At 36.9% G+C, this 27,584-nt stretch overlaps 1 protein-coding gene across 10 annotated transcripts in view; it reads left to right on the forward strand.

Moving 5' to 3' along the window:
* Positions 1-1,426: 1,426 nt before the first annotated feature.
* Positions 1,427-27,584, forward strand: part of ZNF207 (zinc finger protein 207) — a 39,691-nt gene continuing 13,533 nt past the window's right edge. Inside the window, exons 1-16 of one of the 10 annotated variants that reach the window (XR_006728805.1) lie at positions 1,427-1,638; positions 2,916-3,042; positions 7,606-7,744; positions 10,137-10,307; positions 10,424-10,499; positions 10,997-11,044; positions 12,089-12,159; positions 13,108-13,265; positions 14,429-14,521; positions 15,943-16,185; positions 16,865-17,024; positions 17,176-17,359; positions 17,578-17,660; positions 20,412-20,466; positions 24,535-24,600; positions 27,469-27,495. Coding sequence is in view for 8 of the 10 variants with exons in the window: in XM_045525456.1 (XP_045381412.1) it covers positions 1,598-1,638; positions 2,916-3,042; positions 7,606-7,744; positions 10,137-10,307; positions 10,424-10,499; positions 10,997-11,044; positions 12,089-12,159; positions 13,108-13,265; positions 14,429-14,521; positions 15,943-16,185; positions 16,865-17,024; positions 17,176-17,336 (1,488 nt within the window). In the remaining 2 variants the exon portion in view is untranslated. Of the gene's footprint in view, positions 1,639-2,915; positions 3,043-7,605; positions 7,745-10,136; positions 10,308-10,423; positions 10,500-10,996; positions 11,045-12,088; positions 12,160-13,107; positions 13,266-14,428; positions 14,522-15,942; positions 16,186-16,864; positions 17,025-17,175; positions 18,038-20,411; positions 20,467-24,534; positions 24,601-25,766; positions 26,057-27,468; positions 27,496-27,584 lie in introns of those variants that run through there. The other 9 variants (XR_006728804.1, XM_045525456.1, XM_045525455.1 and 6 more) reach the window with 9 other exon arrangements.

Raw genomic sequence — 27,584 nt, forward strand, 5'->3', positions numbered from 1 at the left:
TTACATTCTTCCCTGTTAGATCCCATTTTGTTTTCTGGATTATGTTACATTCTGCATCCAATATCATCCAAGAAAGGGAAATGTTTTTTGGAGCCCTTGGATGTCTGAAGATACATCATGTCTTTTTTTTCCAGAGTCTTGCTCTGTTGCCTGCAGGCTGGAGTGCAGTGGTGCAATCACAGCTCACTGTATCCTTGAACTTCTGGGCTCAAGCAAACTTCCTGGCTCAGCCTCCAGAGTAGCTAGGACTACAAGTGTGTACCACCATACTTGGCTAATTTTTATCATTTTTTGTAGAGATGGGGTATTGCAATATTGCCCAGGCTGGTCTAGAACTCCTGGATTCTCCTCAGCCTCCCCAAGTGCTGGGATTATGGGTGTGAGCCACCACGAGCAGCCAACAATGCTCATTTTTAAAAGATAGACTTCAATTTTTAGAACAGTTCTAGATTTATAGAAAAATTGAGTAGTAAAGAGAGTTCCCATATATTCTTATCCAGTTCCCCTGTTATTAGCATCTTACATTGGTATGATACATTTGCTACAATTAATGAACCACTAATGGTACATCATTATTAACCAGAGGCCACTGTTTATTCATATTTCTTTAGTTTTACCTAGTATGTTTTCTGTCTCAGGATCCCATCAAGGATACCATGTTACATCTACTTGTTACGTTTCCTTAAGCTCCTGTTCGCTGTGGCCGTTTTTCAGACTTTCTTTTTGATGACCTTGCCAGTTTTGAAGAGTACCGGTTAAGTCTTTTACAGGGTGCCCCTTTATTGGTATTTGTCTTATGTTTTTGTCATGAGTAGATTGAGGTTATGGGTTCTGGGGAGGAAGACCACAGATGTTTCCATGTTTCATCATTACATCATATCAAAGGTACATATTCCTTTTATTATTGTTGAGAGAGACTCACTCTATTGCCAGGATTAGAGTGCAGTAGCGTCATTATGGCTCCCTGCAACCTTAAACTCCTGGGCTCAAGCGATTCTCCTGCCTTAGTCTCCTGAGCAGCTAGGACTACAGGCGTGAACCACCACGCCCAGCTAATTTTTTCTATTTTTAGTTGTCTGGCTAATTTCTTTTTATTTTTAGTAGAGACGGGGGTCTCGCTATTGCTCAGGCTAATCTCGAACCCCTGAGCTCAAGCAATCCTCCCGCCTCGGCCTCCCAAAGTGCTAGGATTACAGGCGTGAGCCACCATGCCCAGCCTTGTTTGTTTTTCAGTTCGCATCAGCCTCTGCGTATCTAGGTCGCCAGCTAGTTTACAAAAGAAACCCGGAGGGATCAGCAAACCCAGCCAGGGAAAGCAGACAGCTTAAGCGAACAAGATGGCGGCTACCTCTCCGCAGCCGGGAGTCTCCACCCACTCAGGGCGGAGGTCTTCGTCATATGACCCCCCCCTTCTTGGCTCCGCCTTCCGACGCAGTGGCTGACGGGAGGCGGAGCAGCAAACGAGGCCGTCGGCCATTTTGTGTCTGTTCCCTGTGAGACGCGGTGGTAGCCGTTGGTTGGGCAAAGTGAGCGATTTTTTTTCCTCGTTTTTCCTGCTTCTTTTCTCCTCCTTTTTCTTCGTCCGTAGAGCGCAGTTATGGGTCGCAAGAAGAAGAAGCAGCTGAAGCCGTGGTGCTGATATCCTTTGTCGGTTTGAAGTCGAGGCTGAGCTGCGGTGCCGGTAGTTGGGCTCGGGACTCAGGCCTGGGTTTGGCCTGTGGCGGGGAGCGTCTGATACAGGCCTCGGGATGCGGGGCTTGGTGGCTGGGGTAGGATTTGGGAAGGCTTCTCGTTAAATGGGGTTCCTAGGGCGAGAGGCTACGGCATTTGTGGGTTGTGTGACTGACTCTGTGACTTAGGAGGATGTTGTTTGGTACGAATTTTGACCCACTGGGAGGCAGCCTGGACCCCTCCACCGGGGACAGTGTCCCGTAAGGACTATGCAGCCACACTCCGTTGTTTTGGTGACGATTCAACAAAGGGACTTTTTTCGACTGTAACGGGCTGATTGACTCCGTGGAGGTTTGAGGAAGAGCTTCCAGAATCTGTCACACTTTTTCTGCCTTTTTAGTCAATTCTAGATTCGGACCCCCCCCCCCTTTTTTTTCCTTTTGAGGGGTCGGGGAGAACTAGCTTCCGTGTCTCACACCCAGAGGCGCCTGAATCTTCAGGAAGCGTTTTCACGGGGTGGAGTTTCTTGCATCTATTACCCAACTTTGTAGGACTGAAAATGGCCTATCTTACTAGAAAGGAAAACTCTTGTTAAAATGTGGAATCCTTTAATGCTTTTTCCGAAAGTGTTAATATTCTGTGCTAAAATTAATTTTATTTACTGTCTTGTACGTAAAACAGTTTTTTACAGAAATATATTTATAACGGTTAAAAAATAGCTTAAAAGCAATTATGAGTTTGGTAATGTGCTTTTAGTACAATCTGAATATTGATGTGAGAATTCTCAGCTTTATTGATTTAACTCCTGTGAATTCAAATACATTCCTTGGCAACATAAATTCAGAGGGAGCTGGAAACAACTTTATGGACTGTTAATTAGAAATTATGTGTCATTGTTCACCATGTAGTTAACCCTAGATTCTAAATGTTGGCAAATTCCTAATATTTCGATTGTTTTTATTTCCTACATATCCAGTGAAATAACTGTCTTGACACGAACTTGGAGATTTCTTCACATTGAACCCTTTCCCGTTCTCTGTGCAATTGTACGTGTTGACATTTAACAAGAAAAAAGTTAATTTCACATAACATCTCTTTTAAACATAGGAATTGGACAAAAGTTTATTGCCTATCACTGAGATACAAAGTACCATTTTGATTTTAGGTGTTTGCATATTTTAATGTTATCTGTGTTTTAGGATAGTGTCATTGTGCTGTTTTTATGCCTTAACAACATTGATCAGGTATTGTAATAGAGATTTTGATGATGAGAAGATCCTTATACAGCACCAAAAAGCAAAGCATTTTAAATGCCATATATGTCATAAGAAATTGTATACAGGACCTGGCTTAGCTATTCATTGCATGCAGGTAAGGATTTTTCTTTGGTATTTAGGTTTTGCCTGTTTGTAATTTGGAAACAACATGAAAACGTAATCTTCACTTTCTCTTTGACAGCTGTATTTTGTTTGGTGCAGGAGATAAAATAGCCAGCATTTTGAAAACCATATCTGTTCTATAGCCATCAAGAAGATAAACAAATGACTTTTTATTTTTAAAGAGAGTTTATATTTGTATTTATCTTTAAATTATTGATAATATCTTTTTAGGTTACATTGGTGACTATTAGGTTGAAATCACAAAATATCTCCTCAGTACTTGGCAGAGAAAAAGGATCAGTGAATATAAATTTTGCGGGTGGTCTGCACATAAGAATTAATACTTAATTGCTGCCCTTACTCATGCCACTGAAGGATTTATTTGTCTTAATCTGTAGCTTTGGGATAGGCTTATTTCCACAGTTCATTCCATGGGCTTCTTTTGGAATGGCAGTAAGTTTTTTTTTTTTTTTTGAGACACAGTCTCACTCTGTTGCCCAGGCATCAGCCTAGTTCAGAGCAACCTCAAACTCCCGGGCTCAAGCGATCCTCCTGCCTCAGCCTCCCAAGTAGCTGGCACTACAGGCATGCACCACCATGTCCAGCTAATTTTTTCTATTTTTAGTAGGGACAAGGTCTCGATATTGCTCAGGCTGGTCTCGTGCTTCTGAGTTCAAACAATCCTCCTGCCTCGGGCTCCCAGAGTGCTAGGGTAACAGGTGTGAGCCACTGTGCGTGGCCCAGAAATGGAAGTGTTGTATTTCATTCTGTAATTTCTAGATTTCTTGAGTCCTTTCACTAGTAGGTAGTGAGAACTTTGTAGCTTATGTTTTTATGTCTCACTCAACATTATTCTGTTTTTGCCTAGAGTTGCCTGAATTTTTGCTACATTAGACCTTAGAGAAATGTGAGATGAGCAAATCCTTATTCATTGAAACCACTGTTGGTGGGAGACAGGGAAACATAGCTTCTCCAAATTTAAGTTCACTCTAGTTACTTTACAGTAACAACATTTTAATGTCCATTAAAAAATACCTGAGAGCCTGCTACGTGGTAGACCCACAGCTGTGCACTGTGGTGGCCACTGGTTGACTGTGGCTATTTAAAATTAATTAAAGTTAAGCTAGTGAGGGTTTCAGGCCTGGAATACCAGTGACTCCGAAGGCTTGAGGCCAGGAGTTGGAAACTGCAGTGAGCTATGATTGTGCCACTGCACCTTAGCCTGGGTGACAGTGAGGTCTGATCTCTAAAAATAATAATAAAATAAAATTATGTAGAAATTTAAAAATTTAATTTCTCAGTCACATAGCCACATTTGCAGCACTCAGTCTGGCTACTCAATGGATAGTGGGTGACTATGATATTGGATAATGCAATTATAGCACATTTATGTTTATTACAAAAAATTTCTGTGAACAACTGTTAGAGATTTTTAGGCAGTTTTAGGTACTATACAGCATTGAATAAAATAATCTCTTCCATTGTGCTGTTTAGAATTATGTTGTAGGGGAAAATTTCCTTTGAATATATTTAGTTTTTCATATGGCAGTAAGTGATAGAGAAAACTAATACTATATAGGAGGAATAGGGAGGGCCACAGGATAGTTAGGAAAGGCCTGAATGAGAAGCTGACATCAGAGCAGAGATCTGAGAGGAAGTGAGGGAGAATGTCCATGGAACAGCAAATGAAAGGCCCTTACACAAGGAGGATTCTCTAATACTGAAGGAAAGGAAAGGGGCAGCACTGTGCTCCTTTATGTAGAAGGGCTTGCAAGCTATTATAGGCCTTATTTTTTATTTTTTTATTTTTTTGAGACAGTCTTGCTTTGTTGCCCAGGCTAGAGTTAGTGCCATGGCAGCCTAGCTCACAGCAACCTCAGACTCCTCGGCTCAAGCAATCCTCTTGCCTCAGCCTCCCAAGTAGCTGGGACTACCTACAGGCATGCACCACCATGCCTGGCTAATTTTTTCTGTATATATTTTTAGTTGTCCATATAATTTCTTTCTATTTTTTTAGTAGAGGTGGGGGTCTCGCTCTTGCTCAGGCTGGTCTCGAACTCCTGAGCTCAAAAGATGCACCCATCTCGGCATCCCAGAGTGCTAGGATTACAGGTGTGAGCCACCATGCCCAGCCTATAGGCCATTTTCTTTAAACAAAATGAGGGGCTTGAATAGAGATCTTGTATGCTCTGATACACTTTCAAAGGATCATTCTGGCTGCAGGGATGGAAAGACTGCAGAGTGCAGTGAGACCAGTTAGGAAACTTGGAATATTCCGGGCAAGAGGTGGTGACAGAGACCAGAATTTGCTAATATACTAGATGTGGGGTATGAGAAAAAGGCATTAAGGATGATCTCAAGATGTTTGGTCTGAGCAATGTAAAAAAAGACTTACTATATACTGAGATGCAGAAAGCTGCAGGAAGAATAGACTTAGGGATGAGGACAACAAGGTAGTTTTGTAGTATAGGTTTGTTAATTGTGAGGTTTATTTAATATCCAGATGGAGATGTTACATAAGCAGGTTGATGTTCATGTCTGGAATTCAGAGAAGTTGGAGCTAGAAATAGAAAGTTGGGAGGGCCGAGCTGCTTATAATCCCAGCACTTTGGGAGGCTGAGGCAGGAAGATTGCTTGAGGCCAGGAGATCGAAACCAGCCTGGGTAACAGCGAGACCCCATATCTACAAAAAAATTTAAAAAAGAAATCTGGGAGGATATAGTATAAAGGTAGCTAGTTTAAACTGTGATACTAGATGTCTTTTCCTAGGGAGTATAGTGTGAATAGAGAAGAGGTGCAAGGGCTCTCCTGCTCTGAGCCACTCCCCATATTTAGAGGTCAGGAGATTAATAGGAACCATCCAAGGAGATTGAATGGAAAACCAAGAGAGTAGTGTCCTGGAAGCCAATGAAGTGTTTTAAGGAGTGAGTTATTTAACTTAGTCAGTTGCTGGTGGTTAAGTAAGAAGTGTGAGATTGGATTAATTGAAGTGGAGGTCATTGGTCACTAGACAAGATTGGATTCCAAGGGCAATGAGGGGGAAGCTTGATTAGAGTGCTTTGAAGAGAAAATGGGAGAGGAAGAGGAGGCACTCTTGAGTTGTACTATAGAGAAGAGCAGAGAAATTGAGCAGGTACTGAAAGAGTTTAGTTGAGATACCGTTAGTAACATTTTTTAATTGATTAAGTGCTTATTCTCATAGCAACCTGTAAGATAGGCTTGGGAGTTAAATTATACCAGTTTTATAGATAATAAACCCTAGGACATTAGTAAGTTAGATTGTTCACAGCAGTTTTTCACCAATGCTCCTGTCTTTTCAACCAAGACCATATGACCTTGAAGAACATATGAGTTGTTTTTTCTGCATTTATGAAGGAATAGCAACATGTTTCCCCAAAAAATGCTTAGGAAACAGGATGCTGAAGTCACTTGTTGAGTATTTTATCTATGGATTTTTTTTTTTTTTTTTTAAAGAGGCAGGGTCTTGCTCTGTATTCTAAGCTGGGGTGCAGTGCAGCCTTGAACCCGTGGGCTCAAGTGATCCTCCTGCCTCAGCCTCCCGAGTAGCTGGGACTACAGGCATGTGCCACCATGCCCAGCTAATTTTTTCTGTATATATTTTTAGTTGTCCTTATAATTTCTTTCTATTTTTTTAGTAGAGACGGGGTCTCGCTCTTGTTCAGGCTGGCTTCGAACTCCTGAGCTCAAAGGATCCACAGGCCTCGGGCTCCCAGAATGCTAGGATTATAGGCATGAGCCACTGCGCCTGGCCTGCATTTCTAATAAGCTTACAGATGATGGTGATAGTCTAGGCAAAATATTTGACATCCACTGGCCTAAGTTTAGTGGCTTTTGCTGAAGAAACCATTACTGGCAAAGATACTACTATATTGGCCAAAGGTATCCAGGTTTGAGGATTAAAAGGTTTCATCTAGCAAAACCATACTGAAAGAAAAGTCCTAAATTCCCAGTGTATTACAATAAACATCTTAAAGTGCCTCAAATATCTCATTAGGTATGGGTGATGCTAATCGTGAATGTAACTTTTCTAGTTTGTAACAGCAGGTATGTGTCAAGGTCTGTTCTTGGAAAATTTACTATATTCTGATGCTTAATGTAAGACTTTTATAATCTTAATTCAGACTTGAAACATCTCTGGTTTGGATAGAACTACTAGTTATTGCTAGTAATTCAAGCACTGGAGATTATATGGTAAACTTGAAAGAATACTTATTGAGCCCTTACTGTGTGTTGGACATCCTGCCATGTGCTTTTGTAGTCACCATTTTATTTAATTCTGTAGATGTTCTCTAGTATGTAGGTGAAGTGAAGAGAGAGTGAGGTGTAGAGAGGACACTTGCTCAGTGTCACAAATCTAGTAAATGGCAAAACTGGGAAGTGAATCCAGACAGTCCTACTATAGAACCATTTATTCTTTACCATTACACTAAGTCGTTTTTGAGTAATCTGAAATTATTGTTACAAAGACTTTTATGAGGCATTTTTGTCTATCTTATCTAATGGAACTTGGGGGTTTTTTGGGGGGGTGGGTTAGGTGCATAAAGAGACAATAGATGCTGTACCAAATGCAATACCTGGGAGAACAGACATAGAGTTGGAAATATATGGTATGGAAGGTATTCCAGAAAAAGACATGGATGAAAGACGGCGACTTCTTGAACAGAAAACACAAGGTAAGTATTAAGATGTATTTTTTTTTCAGACTCACTTTAATGAGCGTTGCTATTTTCAAGTATAAATTTAATGGTGGATGATAGAGTTTTTTTTTTTTTTTTTTTTAGACAGAGTCTCACTTTGTGGCCCGGGCTAGAGTGAGTGCCGTGGCATCAGCCTAGCTCACAGCAACCTCAGACTCCTGGGCTTAAGCGATCCTACTGCCTCAGCCTCCCGAGTAGCTGGGACTACAGGCATGAGCCACCATGCCCGGCTAATTTTTTTGTATATACATTTTTAGTTGGCCAGATAATTTCTTTCTATTTTTAGTAGAGACGGGGTCTCACTCTTGCTCAGGCTGGTCTCGAACTCCTGACCTCGAGCGATCCACCCGCCTCGGCCTCCCAGAGCTAGGATTACAGGCGTGAGCCACCGCGCCTGGCCGATGATAGAGTTTTTCATACGTCTCAATTATTTATTTATTTATTTATTTATTTATTTATTTATTTATTTTTTGAGACAGAGTGTCGCTTTGTTGCCCTGGCTAGAGTGAGTGCCGTGCCGTGGCATCAGCCTAGCTCACAGCAACCTCAAACTCCTGGGCTTAAACAATCCTACTGCCTCAGCCTCCCGAGTAGCTGGGACTACAGGCATGCGCCACCATGCCCGGCTAATTTTTTCTATGTATATTTTAGTTGACCAGCTAATTTGTTTCTATTTTTAGTAGAGACGGGGGTCTCACTCTTGCTCAGGCTGGTCTCGAACTCCTGACCTTGAGCGATCCACCCGCCTCGGCCTCCCAGAGTGCTAGGATTACAGGCGTGAGCCACCGCGCCTGGCCTTCAATTTTTTATTTTTATTTTTTCAGAGACAGGGTCTCGCTCAAGTTGGAGTGCAGTGGCCAGATCATAGGTTACTGTAACCTTGAATTCCTGGGCTTGAGTGAACCTCATCCTCAGGATCCTGAGTAGCTAAGACCACCACACTTGCCTAATTTTTGTTATGAAAAAAATTTTTTTGTAGAGATGGGGTCTCACTGTGTTGCCCATGCTGATCTTGAACACCTTGCCTCAGAGTGATCCTCCTGCCTCAGCATCGAAAAGTGCTGGCTTTGCAGGTGTGAGCCACTGTGCCTGGCCCAGAATTCTCAATTTTGAGTTCTGTTTTTTTTCTTTGTTTTATATTTGAAATTTGCATATATGCAATACCATTTGGATCTTTCCAAACATTTTATATTTTTATTCGTAATTGAATCCAAGTGGAATCAGCAAGTGTTGAGGCCTATGAAAGTGAAACTATATATTGCTTCTTTTGATTTCTGTAATCACTATAGTTTGTTTTGTTTTTTAGTCCTGTTGTTTGGCTTGGAATTTAATGCTATGTAATATCCAGATGGTAGAAGCTGTCATTAATTACCTACAAATTTTTTTTTGTGTTGAAAAGCTTTATGGAGGTCAGACTTCTTTGTCATAGTTTACCTTTTGGGGTGTAATAGAAAGCTGCTTTTAAAATTAAAAAAAAAAAAAAAAAAAAAAAAGGCCGGGCGCGGTGGCTCACGCCTGTAATCCTAACATTCTGGGAGGCTGAGGCGGGTGGATCGCTCGAGGTCAGGAGTTCGAGACCAGCCTGAGTGAGACCCCGTCTCTACTAAAAATAGAAAGAAATTATCTGACCAACTAAAAATATATATATAGCAAAAAAAAATTAGCCGGGCATGGTGGCACATGCCTGTAGTCCCAGCTACTCGGGAGGCTGAGGCAGTAGGATCGCTTAAGCCCAGGAGTGTGAGGTTGCTGTGAGCTAGGCTGACGCCACGGCACTCACTCTAGCCTGGGCAACAAAGTGAGACTCTGTCTCAAAAAAAAAAAAAAAAAAAAAACTGATTTAGGATAATCATTTTACCTTTTAAGGGATACGGAAAGGATATTAACTCTTGCTTAATATAGAGTGAAAACATTTGAAGAGTAGGGAACATTGATTTTTTTCCGAAGAAAAATCAGTGAACTAACTGTACTGAAATAGGTGTGTTTTTTTTGTTTTGTTTTTGAGACAGTCTTACTCTGTCTTCTGGGCTAGAGCACAGTGGCATCATCATAGCTCACTGTAACCTCCAACTCCTGGGCTTGAGCAATTCTCCTGCCTCAGCCTCTCCCAAGTAGCTGGGACCACAAGCATGTACCATCATGCCTGGCTGATTTTTCTACTTCTTGTAGAGATGGGGGTCTCACTGTCACTGTTGCTCAGGGTGGTCTGGAGTGATCCTCTTGTCTTGGCTTCACAAAGTGCTAGGATTACAGATGTGAGCCACCACTCCTGGCCCTGAAATACATATATTTTTAATGCTCATGTCCTGAAATTTTTTAGTTTTTCTTTTTTTACTTTATGGAAAAAATTAATTAAGACTTTGTTTAGCAGAAAGTCAAAAAAAGAAGCAGCAAGATGATTCTGATGAATATGATGATGATGACTCTGCAGCCTCAACTTCATTTCAACCACAGCCTGTGCAACCTCAACAAGGTTATATCCCTCCAATGGCTCAGCCAGGACTGCCACCAGTTCCAGGAGCCCCAGGAATGCCTCCAGGTAGCACATAAGGTTTCTTAAAATTCTTAGGACTTTATTGATACTATATTGAAATAGTACTTTCTTTCTCTCTTTAATATTGTGGGTTTTTTTTATGTTGAAATTCTTACTTGTAGGCATACCTCCATTAATGCCAGGTGTTCCTCCTCTGATGCCAGGAATGCCACCAGTTATGCCAGGCATGCCACCTGGGTAAGAAAACTCCTAATTGCCTTGTGGGCTTGTGCCTAGTAATGATTCTTTTCGCTTTGGGTGTTATGTGAGTTAAATGTTACTTTGTATTTTTTGCTTCTAGAAGGTATGGGCTCTATAAATCGTAAACTTGTCTAATAAAGGGGTCAGTCAATAAATTTAAGGAATATAAATTTGCCTCTGAAGAGAGTAGATTTTTGGGTTTTAGGGTATATGTAGACAGCCATCTGCTTCAATTGCATTTGCTGTGATTAAAGTAGTTGGTTGTAGATTTGAATTTCTGAGATTCCGAACTATCCGTGACACTTTGTAGTTGTGACAAGAAGCAAACTCTGTAAATGATTTGTTTGTCAAAGCATCAAAACTAAATGAATATGAGGTGCTCGTGCCCATCACTTTTACTTAAATATTGTTGGATGTGAGAGGTATACAATACACTTTCCCACTGTATTTTGAAAATCACAGTTAGATTTTGATTTTGTCATACATTTTCACAGATTGCATCATCAGAGAAAATACACCCAGTCATTTTGCGGTGAAAACATGTAAGCATCTCATTCATAATGTAATTCAGGAGGTATAATCATAATGTCATTTTTTTGTGTGTGTTTAATGGTATCTAGTCAGTTGACTTCAGAAATTTTCTAACCTTCCTCACTAAAACGTCTAAAACTTGCAAGCTGAATGACACAGATCTCTTAAAGGAGGGAAATAAAACATCTGTGAGGAAATAGTAATAGACCCATATAAATAAGGTATATTCTAAGTGTATAGCTATTTTCCCCAAACTATTAAAAGTAATGGGATCTGGTAATAAATGTTAGTATTTAAGAAAGAGTGTATATTCTTCTGCCAGATTACATGCTTTGTCATTATAGGGTGTAATCGAATTTTCTAATGAAATCTATGTAGGGAAATTAATCAGATAGAAGGTCTAAGTCAAGAGTTGACAAACTTATTTTTAAGTGATTTGGACACTGATATTTGAAGGTGAGCTCTTAGGGGAAGGAAAATAATTATGGGTTAGGGTTTTAAGTCATGGATTAGTATTAGGTAGCTATTGTAAATACAAATTATTCAATTTTGAGTTTACTTGACTGTCTTTAATTTTGGTAGTAGTTTTTCCTTGTTCTTCAAAAAAATCTTATTCCACAGAGTGAGTACGTTCAATATTTTCCTTTTGAAAAATCTGACAACTCTAAATCGAGATTTCTTTTTTACATTCTGTGTGGATATTTTCCAAGTTGAACAAAAGGTGACTTTGCTTTCTTGTACATGTTAAGGAGAGTATATTTTTTCTCAATGACTTTAAATGTTTTGTCAACAAAGACAAATTTTTAAAAAAATTTTTACTTTTTAATTTTTTCTTTGCCTTTACTGGTGAACCCCAAGAGTTTGCTGGGGTTTAGAGGATTTATTTTGATAGGATTATTCTAGTGTGTTATGTGTTCTTTCAGCTTGATTGGTTTCAATGTTAGAGGTCAAATTCAAGTCTTTTATCTAGTGTTGCTTCAGGTTTTAGCCAAAATATTTTCTAATGGTTTATACTGTTAATTAACTTCAGTTTCTTGAACTTTGCTTTCTAATAGAATGATGCCAATGGGTGGAATGATGCCACCTGGACCAGGAATACCACCTCTGATGCCTGGTATGCCACCAGGTATGGCATGTTAAGAGTTTCCTTTTTAATATGACTGGTAGGCTTCATTCCTAAGAGTTTTAGTTAATAGATTTGTGGACATTGGTGCAATATAATTTTTAAATTTCTATAGATTGTAAGTTTCTTCTAAAATTAATGTGAGAAGTGTTATGGGGGACCTTTTTTTGAGGTTTGAAATAGTAAAAAAATAGGCTTCAAAGCAGCCAAAATGAGTAACAGAGCCTATACACAGAAGCCCATATACTTAATAGTGCTTGTATTTGTTAGGAATATTTTAAACAAGTAATATAGAATATTTTAGCAAATAGAGAAACCTAATAAGCTATGCATTTTATTATCTCAATGGAAACAAAAGCAGTAGATTCAATGGCTCAATGATACAAAGAACCCTGCTATTTTGACTTTTTACTTTGCTAACCTTAGCTTTTCTAAGCTAAGATTATATATAGAATAATAATTGATGATCATTTGATAATGTGGAGTACAATTTTATGTTGAGGAAGTTTAAAGAAAGCACTCACTAGTGATGGATTTCAGGAAAATTTGTTTAAAGTGTTTATAGGAATAACTTCAAAATTTTTATGGATCATTTGATTCATCAAAGTTTTGACTATAATTCGCGTTAGTGTTCAGGGAACAGTTAAACTTTGATAGATGATTGAAATTCTCTTATTTCAAGAATTTGGTAAATCAATAATATCAGTAAGCTTAATTACTGTTTTGCTCTATTCAGGGTCTAGTGGTATCTTCTACTTAGTAAAATTCTCAAGCAGTACAAAGGAAGGGGAAATTTTTGAGACAAGATTGTTGCAGGGGAAAATGACTAAGTTTCTTGGACTTCATTGAGTTGTTTGGCAGTCAGTTGTTAATAATTTTGTAGTATAGAAGCATTTTTTTATGAACTAAATGTTTCAGTGACTGAGTCCCCCAAACATTTTTTCCTTGCAGGTATGCCTCCCCCCGTTCCACGTCCTGGAATCCCTCCAATGACCCAAGCACAGGCTGTTTCAGCACCAGGTATTCTTAATAGACCACCTGCACCAACAGCAACAGTACCTGCGCCACAGCCTCCAGTTACTAAGCCTCTTTTCCCCAGTGCTGGACAGGTAAGGTGAAATTCCTAAAAAGGAATAATTATATGTAAAGGTAAAGTGTAGTAGTGTAGTTGTTTACAGAAGTCTTTGAAATTGTCATAGGTCAATTATTTTGTTCATGATACTTTTAAATGGTGGCTTATTCTCTTCCATGTTTACACATTGATTTTCTCTACTAATGAAAGGTTTAATGGAGCCAGAGATAGAATATTATTTTCTCATAGCTGTGGACTTTTTTTCATAGATTTAGCTAGAAATAGAAATCTAGTTTTGGAAGCATTTAGAGGTCCTCCTTTACCTATTAAACTATGAGTGAGTGGAATGAGACCAAGGCTAAAGTTGAAGGTCCTTAGGACCTTAGCAAATCATTCGTTGGGCTCCTCCACTAGTTTAGAACAGTGAACTGCAGTGCTGCACTGTTGCTAGAAGGGAATGATTTAATAGCTTTTGACCACGTCACACTTTTATTTCCTACTGGTCTTGTCTTTTTTCAAAATTTTTTCTAAAACCTGAGTGAATGATGCTTCTGTTATATATAGTATGCACATAATGGTTAAAACCTTTGCTTTTTTTTCCAGTTTCATTCAGAATTAAACAGATTCAGATTTAATTCATTCAGTATTAAGATCAGGATGTATGTTCATTATTTTTCTTTTTTCGATTATCCCTTAGATGTTTTCTTTTTTTTAAGTTTTTTTATTTGTGGGTGCCAAATTAAAAGCATACCTTTATATACCCTTTATGCACATTAAGTTATGGTTTTATAGTAGATGGGGATTTCGTTTGAGAGATGTAAAACTTTGGTCAAAAATATTTTGTAGAGAATCATTGATACAGAATTGGATTGGAGTGTCAGTGTTCATGCATCCTTTATTGTCAGTTTAAGATATCATTCTTGTCATATCACGATGCAAAACATTAGTTTTAGAAAAGAAAGTGTGGTTAACTATTAACTAGGCTTATTGGTGTAGAAGTGAAAAAAATTTTTTTGAGGCTCATTCTTTCATTTTGTTTATTGTAAATGCATTAACTGCCTGCCTCTAAATAAATGATATTCGATTGCATTAAATTTTGCATTTGCAAAAATGCAATCTATACTAAAAAGTCTACCACATGGCTCATATTCACCCATTTGTTTGGAGACTTTTCATTGTTTCCTTTCTTTTATGCTACAGATGGGGACACCTGTAACAAGCTCAAGTACAGCTTCATCCAATTCAGAAAGTCTGTCTGCATCTTCTAAAGCTCTGTTTCCTAGCACAGCACAAGTACGCAGGAAGTTGCAGTTTAAAATTGTTAAAATGGCTTTATAACTTAACCCTTTGGACCGTACTTAAAAACTAAATTTTTGTCCAAAAATATACTATGCTACGTTTAATTTTTTAAAAGTAAAATTAATGGCATATAAGTCAAACGGTATTTGAAAATTTGAATTCATACTAACAACAAAAAGTACCCTTAACTCTTGTGGTTCTAAAGGGTTAAAAGCATGTAAGCAGTAAATGCATTATAGTGGCCAATGGTTAGCCTGATGCATGATTAAGCTATTTTGATTTATGCTGTTTAATGCATCACATCTAATGTAAGAAAATGTAGTGTTTTGCATTTGGTTCTAAAGTTGGCCTAGTCTACTTGTTTTAGATGTGTTTGATGTTATAAAAAGTAACACATTTGTTAGTGGTAACTTGTTACTTTAAAGATCCTCCTAAATCAATGCTTTTCTCCATGATAATTATCCAGCCATTATTAATTAATTCAAAGGGGATTGTATTAATATAGAAATACTTTTAAAGGACATGTCTATATCGTGTCACCATTTTTATATAATAATTGTTCATGCTATATTTAGTAACTGGGGCTTATCTAAACTCATATCCTGTAGGGTTTTTTGTTGTTTGGGATACTTGATAGGTTAATTACTTTATTTATTTATTTTATTTATTTATTTATTTATTTATTTATTTATTTATTTATTTATTTATTTATTTATTTTTTGAGACAGTCTCGCTCTGTTGCCCGGGCTAGAGTGCCGTGGCGTCAGCCTAGCTCACAGCAACCTCAAACTCCTGGGCTCAAGCAATCCTTCTGCCTCAGCCTCCCAAGTAGCTGGGACTACAGGCATGCGCCACCATGCCTGGCTAATTTTTCTCTATATTTTTAGCTGTCCAAATAATTTCTGTTTTCTTCTTGCTCTTGCTCAGGCTGGTCTCAAACTCCTGACCTTGGGCGATCCACCCACCTCTGCCTCCCAGAGTGCTAGGATTACAGGCATGAGCCACTGTGCCCGGCCAGATTAATTACTTTAAACAACTAATTTAGAACAATAAAAATAGAACACATGCTATACTGTTATTACACTGTATTTTAGCAATTTGGAATAAATACAAAGCATTGTAAATTTAACTTTTGGTAAGGAGGTAGAAGACATCTGAGAAGTTACATATGCAGTCTTATTTCTTATTTCCACTATGGTGTTTTGGACTGGACATGACTTTAAGCTAGCATCTTTTGATATTTTTATGGGTTATCTTGAATTTTGTGGAGTGTTTTATATTAACTTTGTTTTAATTTCATTCAAAGTTTGATCCTTTATTTAATGTTCGTGTCTTGTTTTTAAGTTAAACTGTTCATAGATACACGCATAATTTGGGGTTTTGAAGTTTCATTGATGAAGGATTGTATTTTTCAGGCTCAGGCAGCTGTCCAAGGACCTGTTGGTACAGATTTCAAGCCTTTAAATAGTACCCCTGCAACAACTACAGAACCCCCAAAGCCTACATTCCCTGCTTACACGCAGTCTACAGCTTCAACCACTAGTACAACGAATAGTACTGCAGCTAAACCAGCAGCTTCAATAACAAGTAAGCCTGCTACACTTACGACAACCAGTGCAACCAGTAAGTTGATCCATCCAGATGAGGATATATCACTGGTAAGTTGTTTTCAGTTTTTTACTAGCAGCATTTGAGTTGAAACTGTTGAAGCAGATTTGTCCGTTTGAAAGTGTTAATTTGTACTCAGGTGGTCTATGATATGATTTAATGCTAAGTGGTTTTTACCATTTTGATTTAATTTTAAGAAACCACAAAATACTTAAAAGTGGATGGATATTGCATGTTTTGGTCTTAGATGCTTTCCCTCTCCTTCCTCCAGACTCTTTCTAAAAGAAGACAGTAAGTTGGGTTCTTACTCTCTTAAAAATCATTTTAATTAGACATAAATTTGCATATTTTAATTGAAGAAACATCGTGAGGTAGAATCCTGCAGATCCCTTAAAGCCCATATAAAGGAATTAATTTTGATATAAAGTTAATATTTAGGATTTTGGTAATAATACTTTACTAGTTGCTTGCCTAAGCAACTTATAATTCCTGGAAAGTTTGTTAGCCATGCTTGGAGTATAAAAATAGGTGAAATTTTTTTTTTAAGGCATTGAGATTTTAAATAGTGGTACTGGTTTGTGGGATAAAAGTAATTACTTGGGGAGTAAGGGTAAATATTTAAAAATTGCTTGTGACTCTAAAAATAAAGATTTTAGATGCATGCCTTTATGCTTCATGAACCTTATTGCATTTAGTCATTTTTACCATTGTGCTTATTTTTATTCCCAGGAAGAGAGAAGGGCACAGTTACCTAAATATCAACGTAATCTTCCTCGACCAGGACAGGCCCCCATTGGTAATCCACCAGTTGGACCAATTGGAGGTATGATGCCACCACAGCCAGGCATCCCACAGCAACAAGGAATGAGACCCCCAATGCCACCTCATGGTATTCTTCTTTTAATGTTTATTATATTTAGTGGATTTTCTGAGTATACACATAGAATGTTAAATTTATCTGCAAAATGCATTTTTGCATTTAAAAGTACAATACATAGACCAACTCAATCTCTTTTTGTGTTTTAAATGTGTTTTTTTAGGTCAGTATGGTGGTCATCATCAAGGCATGCCAGGTTATCTTCCTGGTGCTATGCCGCCATATGGGCAGGGACCGCCAATGGTGCCCCCTTACCAAGGTGGGCCTCCTCGACCTCCGATGGGAATGAGACCTCCTGTAATGTCGCAAGGTGGCCGCTACTGATCTTACTTCATCCAGTCTAATAGGTTTGGAGATTAAACCTTTTCTCAACTTGTGCTGTTTATATAGCCAAGCTTCCGTCAATAAGGCTTCATTGTGACTTTAACAAACATTATCTTCCCACATACCAGGAACTATTGGACATTTATTTTACATGGGAAAAATTATTTGGAATAATAAAAGCAGGAACTTTTCCTGAAGTTGCAATTTATACTGTATGGCTTCTTTTTCATGTTTCATCTAGGTTTTTAGAAGTGAAGTATAGTAAATTTGGTTCGTTAAATTGTGAAGGCGCTGGAATTACATGAACATACCACCTTAATAAAGGCAAGTTCTGTAAGCTTACATTGCTATTTGTAAAGTTATGCCTTCACAGCATTTCAGATGCTGTTGGACTTCATGTCCCCAACATAGCTTGGTGAGGGCTGTAACTGTTTCCAAGTACCTGTACATTGGAAGTCTGAATGTGTAACAATATTTAATGTATTTAGAGTTCCTCATGTTGCAGGGTTTAAGAAATCTGACCCACCAAGGTCATGTGACTTTTCTGTACTGTTAAACTTCATTGTAATAAAATGAGAGAAAAATTTATGCCTTTTTATTCATAACCCAGCTGTGGACCACTGCCCAAAAGGTTTGTACAGATGCATGCCATAGTAGATGTCCACATAATAAAATTCATAGTTACCAATGCAGTTTTGATATATCATTGGATTCTTGTCTTTGAGTTGTAGGTTATTCCTTTCTTACCTGCATATTTTAAACTTAACAGTATATATAGAATTGTATGTTAATGCTTCAGTTAACAAAAAAGCTTAGCTCCGTATGAGTCTTACATCATATAGGTATGGAATCTTTTCATTATTTCACGTTTCACACCTCTTTGGTGTCAGTACGTGTCAGATGTCATAGATACTTAATATGTAAACCTTAATACCTTTTCTTTCCTGCTTAGATGTTTAGAGCCTAGTGCCAGACCCATTCATTTCCTTTTGATTATTTTTGTGACTTCAGTACTGCATGGACCTCAGAAGCTTTTCAGGTGCAAACTTCTAGAAGCTTAGGTGCATGCAGTAATAGCTTCTTGTGCTGTTAATGAGTTGGTATATTATTATGCTAAGTGTAATGCTGAGAATCTAAATGTGCCTCTGTTAGGATGGTTAACAGAAGGATTGCTAATTTAACTTTATGTTCCTGGAAGATTACATTTTTCATTTGATTATATATTGAGTACCTTCTGTTATTAAGCCTCTGGCTTTACTGTTCAGCTTTTCATCCTTGGAAATTTTGAATGTTACTGTGTTCTTACAGAGAACTTACCTGGAGAGATGACTGCTATTCAGTATATTGTGTTACAAGTCTCTTACAATAGTAGCTCTTGACCTTTTGGCGAGTTTTTCTGATCTTTACTTTTGCAAGTTAGTTTTATGATTAAATACCAAATAACCTTTACAAAATAATTGTTGATATAATGCACTCAATTTGAAGTTTCTCAGTATAAAGTTAAGACTTCTAACAAAGTGGTAACATTTTATAACTTACGTGAAGGTATAGATAAAAGATGTGAAATCTGAAGTTGTAAGGGAAAAAGGGCTTTAAATTTGAAGGAAGATGTATTGAAAAATGTTTTAACCATCACAAAAGAGTCTGTATTGAAGTGACAAGTAAAAGTCATTCCTTGAAACAAAACATTGCAAGTATTATAAAGCTGAATGCTATTTTAAATCTGATATTTTGCTCCAATGATTTTTTAGTTCCTGTGCTGTGGTACCATAAAGGTGCAAAAAAATTCCATAGTTTGAAAAGAAAACATCCATATATCATCAAGAATGGATTTCTTCTGTCAGCAGCTGAGTCCCACACCACTTCCCCAACTGAATGCCTGCCTACCTAAATGGTTTTGGAATTAATATATGCTTAGATTTGGCAGCACATTCATTATCCTGCCAAAGAAAAACCTGTGTTGAAAATCTTTAAGATAAAAATGGCACGATTAAATTTGGAATGATTAAATAGAAGATGCTTTCACAAACCAAATGTCTCTTAAGAATTTCATGCCCAGGCTTACCAATAAACTGCCAGGGGATTAGTAGACCTGTTTCAAAAGTTATGCAAAACTCCGTTTGCATTTTATGCAAAGAGGACTGATATTTTATAGCAAGGTTTTTTGCTCTCAGATGTGAAGGGAGAAACTATAACTTAGAAATAAGTGGTAGAGCTCTGATTTAAAAGTAATTGCAAGGGTTATTTATGCATTGGCACTTACTAAATTAAGTGCATGAGTTCCTTTATAGCTATGTGGCTTGGAGGTGGTGCCCATTTAATATACTTAATGTGTAATTTTTGCATGTATCCAAGAATAATTAAGCTTCTAGAAAATACCTTTTACCTAAATGCTTCTGGGGTCCATAGTGTGGTTGGATCATGATGGAAGAAAATATGTTGAAATAATTAACTCTTATTTTGACTTAAGCTTCCTTAAGTAATAGATGGAGTTGAGTCAAAGTGAACTCAATTGCCCTCACAGAAAACATTTGGGACTTGATATATTCAGGCAGGCATTATGATTGATATATAATTAAGGAAGTGGTAAGATAAATAGGGGTGGCAGCTTTGGGTCTAGCTTGTATCTGCCTTTTTTAGAAAAACAAAAACATTTTGTCTGGCACTAGTTTCTATTGTGTAAGTTTTACTATATGACAGTAACAAGAGCAGCAGATGAGGACCAACATTTGAGTGGTTGGTGGAATTATTTTATTTGAATACTTAATCTCTCACACATTTGCCATTAGGTATGGGGAAAATACTCTTAGTGTACTCTGATTCCACTGATCAAGTTATATGTTCCACGTAAAGTCAGCTTAATTAAACTTAGTTATTCTGGGGGGGGGGCACCCCCAACCAAAATAAGTATGGGCTCGGAATGGAATTGTAGTGGACAATAGTTAAACAAAAAAGAGCTACTCTTTTTCTGTTACTTGCTTGATCATTGGGATTTTTTTTAAAAAAATTTAATGCATGTCTTTTAAATTAATTGGGTAATGTTTTTCTAAAATTAAAATTTTCTTCTTCCTATAGCCCTGCCATAGGACAGGCTGAGGCTGAGTCTCAGTGTTGCCCTGTTCAGTCTGAGGCAAGTGGGATTTATTTTATTCCTTATAGGGGCTTTCACAGCTTTGTAGCTGTTGGATATTTATGTCCCCAAACTTGCAGCAAGTTTGGTGAAGGCCCCTAAATTTAATTAAACTTAGGATTTTTATACTCTTTTGGCAGAGAAGGCTCTATATTAATATTCACGTTTGACTGTGGTGTTAACAAACATAAATAAAAAGTACCTCATATGTAGTTTTATATAATTTGTTTTGTGTTATATAATCATCAGCTAAAGCTTGTATTACTATATTGAACTAAAGTAAATTTATAAAATTTGCCCTTCTTGATTTGGAGGCACGAATTGTTTTATTCAAGTTTTCCGCTTTCACTTCTAGGAAAATCTTACTGGTTATTTTCTCCTCACACTATTCAATTTAACCTTAAGGGTACGTATAATCATTGGAAGTGCCACTGGATACCTAAAATCTGCATTCTTATTCCCAAACTTAAGCATTGAATGTTAAGGTTGAAAGGTTATCTGGAAATGCTTGTGATTTTTAATGTGAAAAAAACCTCACCACATTAGAGCAAATGTTAATGTAGAGCCCTGTGAAGAATGGGAAGGTGGTGTGTATGTGTGTGCTTGTGTGTATGTGTGGATATATATATATGTATATATATACACCACACAGTTGATATGATAAGAGTTCGAGTATTACAGACCTGTCCGGCATGGATAGATGGCTACTTTTTAGGTAGCCATACTGAAATTGGATCATGTGGTAAAGTTATTAGTATGTTAAACTATGGTTTTAGAATAATTATTTTGAGGTTCATTTTCAGCCTTACTTAACGGTGTTTGATGCACACGTGAAAAGTATCCACATTTGTTTCCAACTAAAACTTACCCTTATTTGGTGAGAAAAGTCGTATGTATGTGTGTGTGTTGTAGAGGATAAAAGAGGGAATTTGAAAAGAGGCCAAAAATGTAAACCTCAGTTGCTTTTGTTTTGTGTATTTGAGCCACCCTTCCATCCAGAGAGCATTTTCCTCTTGAGCAGTAACAATTAACATACAATATAGCATTTAGCAAACCTAGAATTGTTTGTGTGATTTTCCTTCTTGGAAGCATAAAGAAAACCTATGCATTAAATGAATTCCATATTTTGATTTGCTTAGTTAGAACATAATGCTTTTTACTATGATTGAAATGCAGAAAAGGGTTTTGATATTTAAAATATTGTATTTTGCATTGGTATTTTATTTTTTAGAGGCTAGGTCTCCCAGGATGGATAGCCTTGAACTCCTGGGCACAAGCAATCCTACTGTCTCAGCCTCTGAGTAGTTGAGATTATAGGTCAGTTGCCACTGTGCCCTGCAAATATTTTTAAAATTTTTGTTATTTCCATGACAGAATATTCCATTGGAACATTTTATAACCTCAGCACACATTGTAAGATTCCTTAATTGGAGATCAGTTTTCTTTTGTACCCATCATTCCCCAATATAGTGAAATCTCTTGAAGGTGCATGTCCTAATTCTAATGGTGATAATTGAAAAGTGTAATTGAAGTAGGCTCGTACCAGCTTGAGTACTGGGATTGGGAAGGATTTACTAATGGTGGCATAATTCACTGAAGGGGATACAGAAAACTAAGATGTAGTTCCTTTAATATCTTTGTAGTTCTGTGACTTTCAAATAAGATTTTGAAAATTATGTAATTTTTAGGTGTCCATTACATCCTCTGGTAAAACATGGTAAATGAAAGAAAATATTGAAGTCATTTCTTTACTGAGAAAATTTTGTGTCAGCTGGTGAAAGTAGACATGTATAACACTTGGTTAAGGGATAAAGAAATATTGAACATGTACCCTAAAATTTTTATAAGCCAGGTATGTCTTTTTAAAAAAAGGTGGTACTTACCCACCTAATACTGAATAACCTTTGCATGTTATTCCAAAATGAAACTCGATTTCTCTTATTGTAACTCCTATGGAAATGTCCTCTAAGAGGAGGGATTCCGTTATAAGACTGACCATAGGGCAGATTTTTATAAGTAAACATTCACCTAATTCCATTTCTGCTGGTGCATGACAGTGAAGTTTACTCCTTTTTTTTGACCCTTCTTTCTCGGTATTTTGTTTTTCTTTCATCTGAATCATTTAAATAATCTTTTGTTTTTATAGCAAAGAAATCATCTGACTTTTCTGTGTGATGTTTCTTGGCAAAGTGAGAAGCACTTTTCTTTAATGATGTTGTGTATAGTGTCATGAATATTCATAATTTTGTAATTAATGCTAATTTTTGAAACTATACTTTATTGTTTTTAGGCATGCTCTCAGGCATCCCTATTATGGATCAAATTCAAGCCAGTAACATAGAGGATATGGGGAAACTGACACTTCAATTTGAGCTTCCTAATAGCATTAAATATATCCAACTTTCCCAAGTAGCATTTAAAAAATATACAGTAAGGCTCAAAAGAGAATTGCTGTTAATAAACATTATCCTAGCTCTGGTCTCTGTACATTCTTAAATAATATTATAGTCTTAAAAGGAAAAGCTTTTCATTTTCTTCCCAACTCTGGAAAAATAATTTATTTGAAACTAAATTACTTTGAAAAATTTGGACCATCTCATTAAATCTTAATTAATGCCATGTATTCTCAGGGGAAAATGTTTTACTAAGCAGAATGCAGAAGTCGTATTAAGGCAGAAACTTGCAGCCCAAAGGAGGTCTTCAATGACGCTAATTTGAACTATTTCTATTTGAAGTGAATTCTTGAACACTATATTATAAATCAAGATTGGCTCTTTAGTGGAAACTTTGATGGATAGGTTCTTTAGGAGGCATATGATAAATAATTTATTAGAATATGTTTGTACATTCTAATTTTGATCACATTAACTACAGAGAAGATACATGCACATAAACTGTCTTAATAGTTGATTACTTGGACCTCACTCTTTAATTCTAAAGGCTATAATGGTGTGTAAGGATTCAATATGATACAGCTTCAGTAATATGCTGTGTATTTAGTCAGGGATTTGTGGAATGCTGTGTTTGTAAAAAGGTGAAGTCCTATATTGGTATTTTTTGAGCCCTCTGACGTTAAAATGTCTGGGTTGGTTTGTTTGTATTTTACTATTATTATGGTTAAAGAATCTGTATGCCTTCACCTTTGGTTAAATTTGAGGAACTAGCAGTGAATTTCATTGATGCCCAAATTGGATAAAAATGAAGAATGTTTCCCCAATTACATAGACCAATAGTGATTATTTGAGAGAGAGACCATTGTATAGTGGTGTTTGACTTAAGAATCTAAAATAACAACATTGCTGCTTGTGGTTTGCATTTGTTATTGAGGTTTCACCATGTGATTTATTTTAATGTAGCCTATTACTAAATTTTATTCATAAATAGTTCAGCAGTCAATCAGAGATCAAAATAAACAAGATTTGCAGCATTGTTTCCCAGTCTCCGTTAATAAAACAAGGCTGCATAACTACCCAAGTAGACGAAGGGAAGAGTTAACTACAGTTACTATAAGTTTGAGTTAGAAAAATAAGAGGCATCTAGTTATTGAGCAAAGCCCCTCTTTTACCAATTAGCTTATTTATGTACTTCAAGGAGAAGCAACGGGATTTGCTTTTGAGTCCATGTTTTTAAAATTGAGAATCTCAATATAAGAAAATGAAATCAAGTTTTGTGAAAATTAAATAAAATATTATTAAAAATTGCTTGCCTCTGTGGGGACGTGTCTAAATATTAGTTTAAATTTAGAAATTATCACATTTAAGATGTATGTCCACCCCATTTTTGTGGGGTAACCAAATTTACCTCACAATTCACATATTGGAATATATAATTTATTAACTTTTGAAACGTGTCCAAAGATTTTCATTGTTATTAGTACATTCTAATTAGAGTGAACATATGTTCACTTTTAAATTTAATAGCCAATGCAAGGGTAACTTTTGGAAAACTCAGGGAAAAAATTTAAATGTATTATTAGTATCAGGCTCTGAGGAAATTTAATGCACATTGACTTTTTAGACTATGGATTGAACTCCTCAGTTTAATACAATTTGTGTTTTTGTTAACTAGCAGCAGAATTTCAGCATTTGCTACTTACTGGTAGAGAAGAAAAATCCCACAGCCCTGCCAGTACAGGTTAGTTTAATCTGTAAGTACCTGATGTTCCTATTTTTTTCAAACATATCCATATAACTCACACAAGGAAGAAAGCTGTGCAGTTACTTGAATGTGAGTATAACTAATAATGAATCTAGTGGACACTTTAAACACTCAGTACTTGGGCCTAGCAAGTAGATCTAGGTTTGCTAACCTGAGTTGTAATAAAGGTATAATAACTGCTCCTTTATTATCTGGTTGTGGATGAACCTAAGTAAATACATTATATATTAAAGGAAAAGATAGTGAAAGTTTCCATTGGTTATACCTTTGTTGGTATATGATGGAGTCCAGGGCTTTGGGTCCAGAGTCTTTTACTTAAGCCACTCCATGGTGGTTCTCATTCACCTTCTAACTTGACAGTATGAATCAACCTAAGAAAAAAAAAAGGCAAGTTTCCTCACCTCTAGGAATGATAAATGGTATATAATCATAATATAGAAAATTTTTTATACTACTTTTTTGTTCTTAAATGTTTTTAGTAACAGTTGTAAACAGTACTCATTTTTTTGGTTCATCTTTTTTCGTAAACTATAACCTGTCAGTGCACTAGTGTGGGTTCATTTTACTTTGAACTAAGAATAAGATTTTTAATATTCAAATGAAAGCTGACTACCCGTCAAGCAATCTAGCCAGATTCTTCATGTAATCCTTTTGTGGGGCAGTAGGGACATAATGGGTGTGGAAGGTGGGTTTTTTTTATTATGTTGTTATTTTTCATTCTATCAGAGTTCATTGTTGTTTGAGCCAGCCTGAGAGATTTCTTTTAAATATTATGCTTTTATGTTAATGTAAACTTAAAGCACTGAGGAGGGATGAGTAAAATATACAACTTAATTTCTGTGAGCCCGAGCCATTCTTCTAATCTGTAGCACTGACACTAGGATATGTGGTTTCCTCCTTTTCCCATTAAGTGTAATAATGTCTAATTTGAGACTGTCTAGCCATAAAACTAGCTCATCTTGTATTCCTATTGAACTGGATGGTTATTAGCCATCATGAAAACATCTTTATATGGAAATTGTTTGTTCCATTAAATATTAAAAACCTAGATTTATCAGCTGATGATAAAATATATTATGAGATATCCACTTGTTTTCTTAATATAAAATTGCCTAGGGGCTTGGTTTCATTGCCTTTCACAGTTTAATCTGTATATGAAATGGCGTAGATACAGTGGAAATGGTTTTCCTTAAAACCATCTTTTTAAAGCAGCCTTTCTGGTGAGTACTATTTTATACTTTTATACATCACAATTTTGCTTTTTAAAATTAACTAAAATGGGACACTTTGATCAAAGAGGTGACCAATCTGAATTTCTACATCTCATTAGATACTACTTGAATCGGTAATATTAGGAGATGATTATTTATTTATTTATTTTTTTGAGACAGAGTCTCACTCTGTTGCCTGGGCTAGAGTGCCATGGCATCAGCCTAGCTCACAGCAACCTCAAACTCCTGGGGTCAAGTGATCCTCCTGCCTCAGCCTCCCGAGTAGCTGGGACTACAGGCATGCGCCACCATGCCCGGCTAATTTTTCCTATATATATTTTTAGTTGTCCATAGAATTTTTTTCTATTTTTTTTAGTAGAGACTGGGTCTCGCTTTTGCTCAGGCTGGTCTCGAACTCCTGCGCTCAAACAATCCACCCGCCTTGGCCTCCCAGAGTGCTAGGATTATAGGCGTGAGCCACCGCGCCCGGCTGGAGATGATTATTTTACTGCCTGACATTTCCCTATTAATGCTAGTTCATTTTTTCTGACCTTCACTTACTGGACTATAAATGTAAAAACTTTTAACATGTAAATTATTTGAACTAAGATATGGAGTAAATGTTTTTACTTAGAACTTTTCTAACTTCTAAGAAATTTTTTTAAACGCTTAAGGTTTTCTTTTTTTTTTTTTTTATTTTTTTGAGAGAGAGTCTCTTTCTGTCCCCAGGCTAGAGTGCTGTGGCATCAGTCTAGCGCACAGCAATGTCAAAACTCCCAAGCTCAAGCAATCCTCCTGCCTCAGCCTCCTGAGTAGCTGGGACTACAGGCATGTGTCACCACAACTGGCTAATTTTTTCTATTTTTAGTAGAGAGAGGGGGTCTTGCTCTTGCTCGAGGCTGGTCTTGAGCTGAGCTCAAGACTCTAGAGATTCTCCTGCCTACTCCTTCCGCAGTGCTAGGATTATAGGCATGAGCTACCACGCCAGGCCTAGGTTTTCTTTTTAATTGACAGGCAAAGTATTTTTCTCATGCTTTTGAGACATTGCATAGATGTAAAATTAAAATACAAGAACTGCTTTCTGTTCTTGTTTACAGTTGTTGCAGTAATTGAAGTGGAGTTGGGGTGGAAGGGCTTACTGAAATTGGTCATGCAGCCCAGTTTACAGGGTTTTCTTTGAGAACCTTGAAATTTTCAAATGTGTTAAGTAACTCTAATACTGTTTGAAAAACATAGGTCAGATAGTGATTTCTGAGACAGTACATACCAGTTAAAGTTTGCCTCTGAGTGTATTTGTAATTACTTTGTGCTCTGTTTTGTGCTTAGCCTCAGTGTTAACACATGGATTTTTTTTCCCCTGTAGGTTTTTAGGTATATTCTAGATGTCAATATATACTAAGGGTGTTTTCACATTGTATTTCCTGCTGTGGTCTTTGTGAACCAACAATGAGTGGTCAACTCTGATGGCTTTTAGTGTGAGCAGTGATAGTTTTCTAAAATCTGAAAATGGGTATCTGAGTATGTGATGTAGTAATACATTCTTCTAGATAAGCACTAAACAAAGTATGGACCCTCTTTGTGTCTTTAAGATTTAAAGTGAAGTAAATTTCTAAGGAACTGTGTCCTTTTTTAGCAGGGATAAACAGACAGTCAAAATTTGGTAAGTATGTAACTTTAAATGCATGTAATAGTGATGAGAGTATGTAGCCAAATTTCCATAGTTTAAGATACTATTTATAACTGATTAAG

This window comes from Lemur catta, chromosome 15 (genome assembly GCF_020740605.2).
Source record: "Lemur catta isolate mLemCat1 chromosome 15, mLemCat1.pri, whole genome shotgun sequence".
Classification (NCBI taxonomy): Eukaryota; Metazoa; Chordata; class Mammalia; order Primates; family Lemuridae; genus Lemur; species Lemur catta.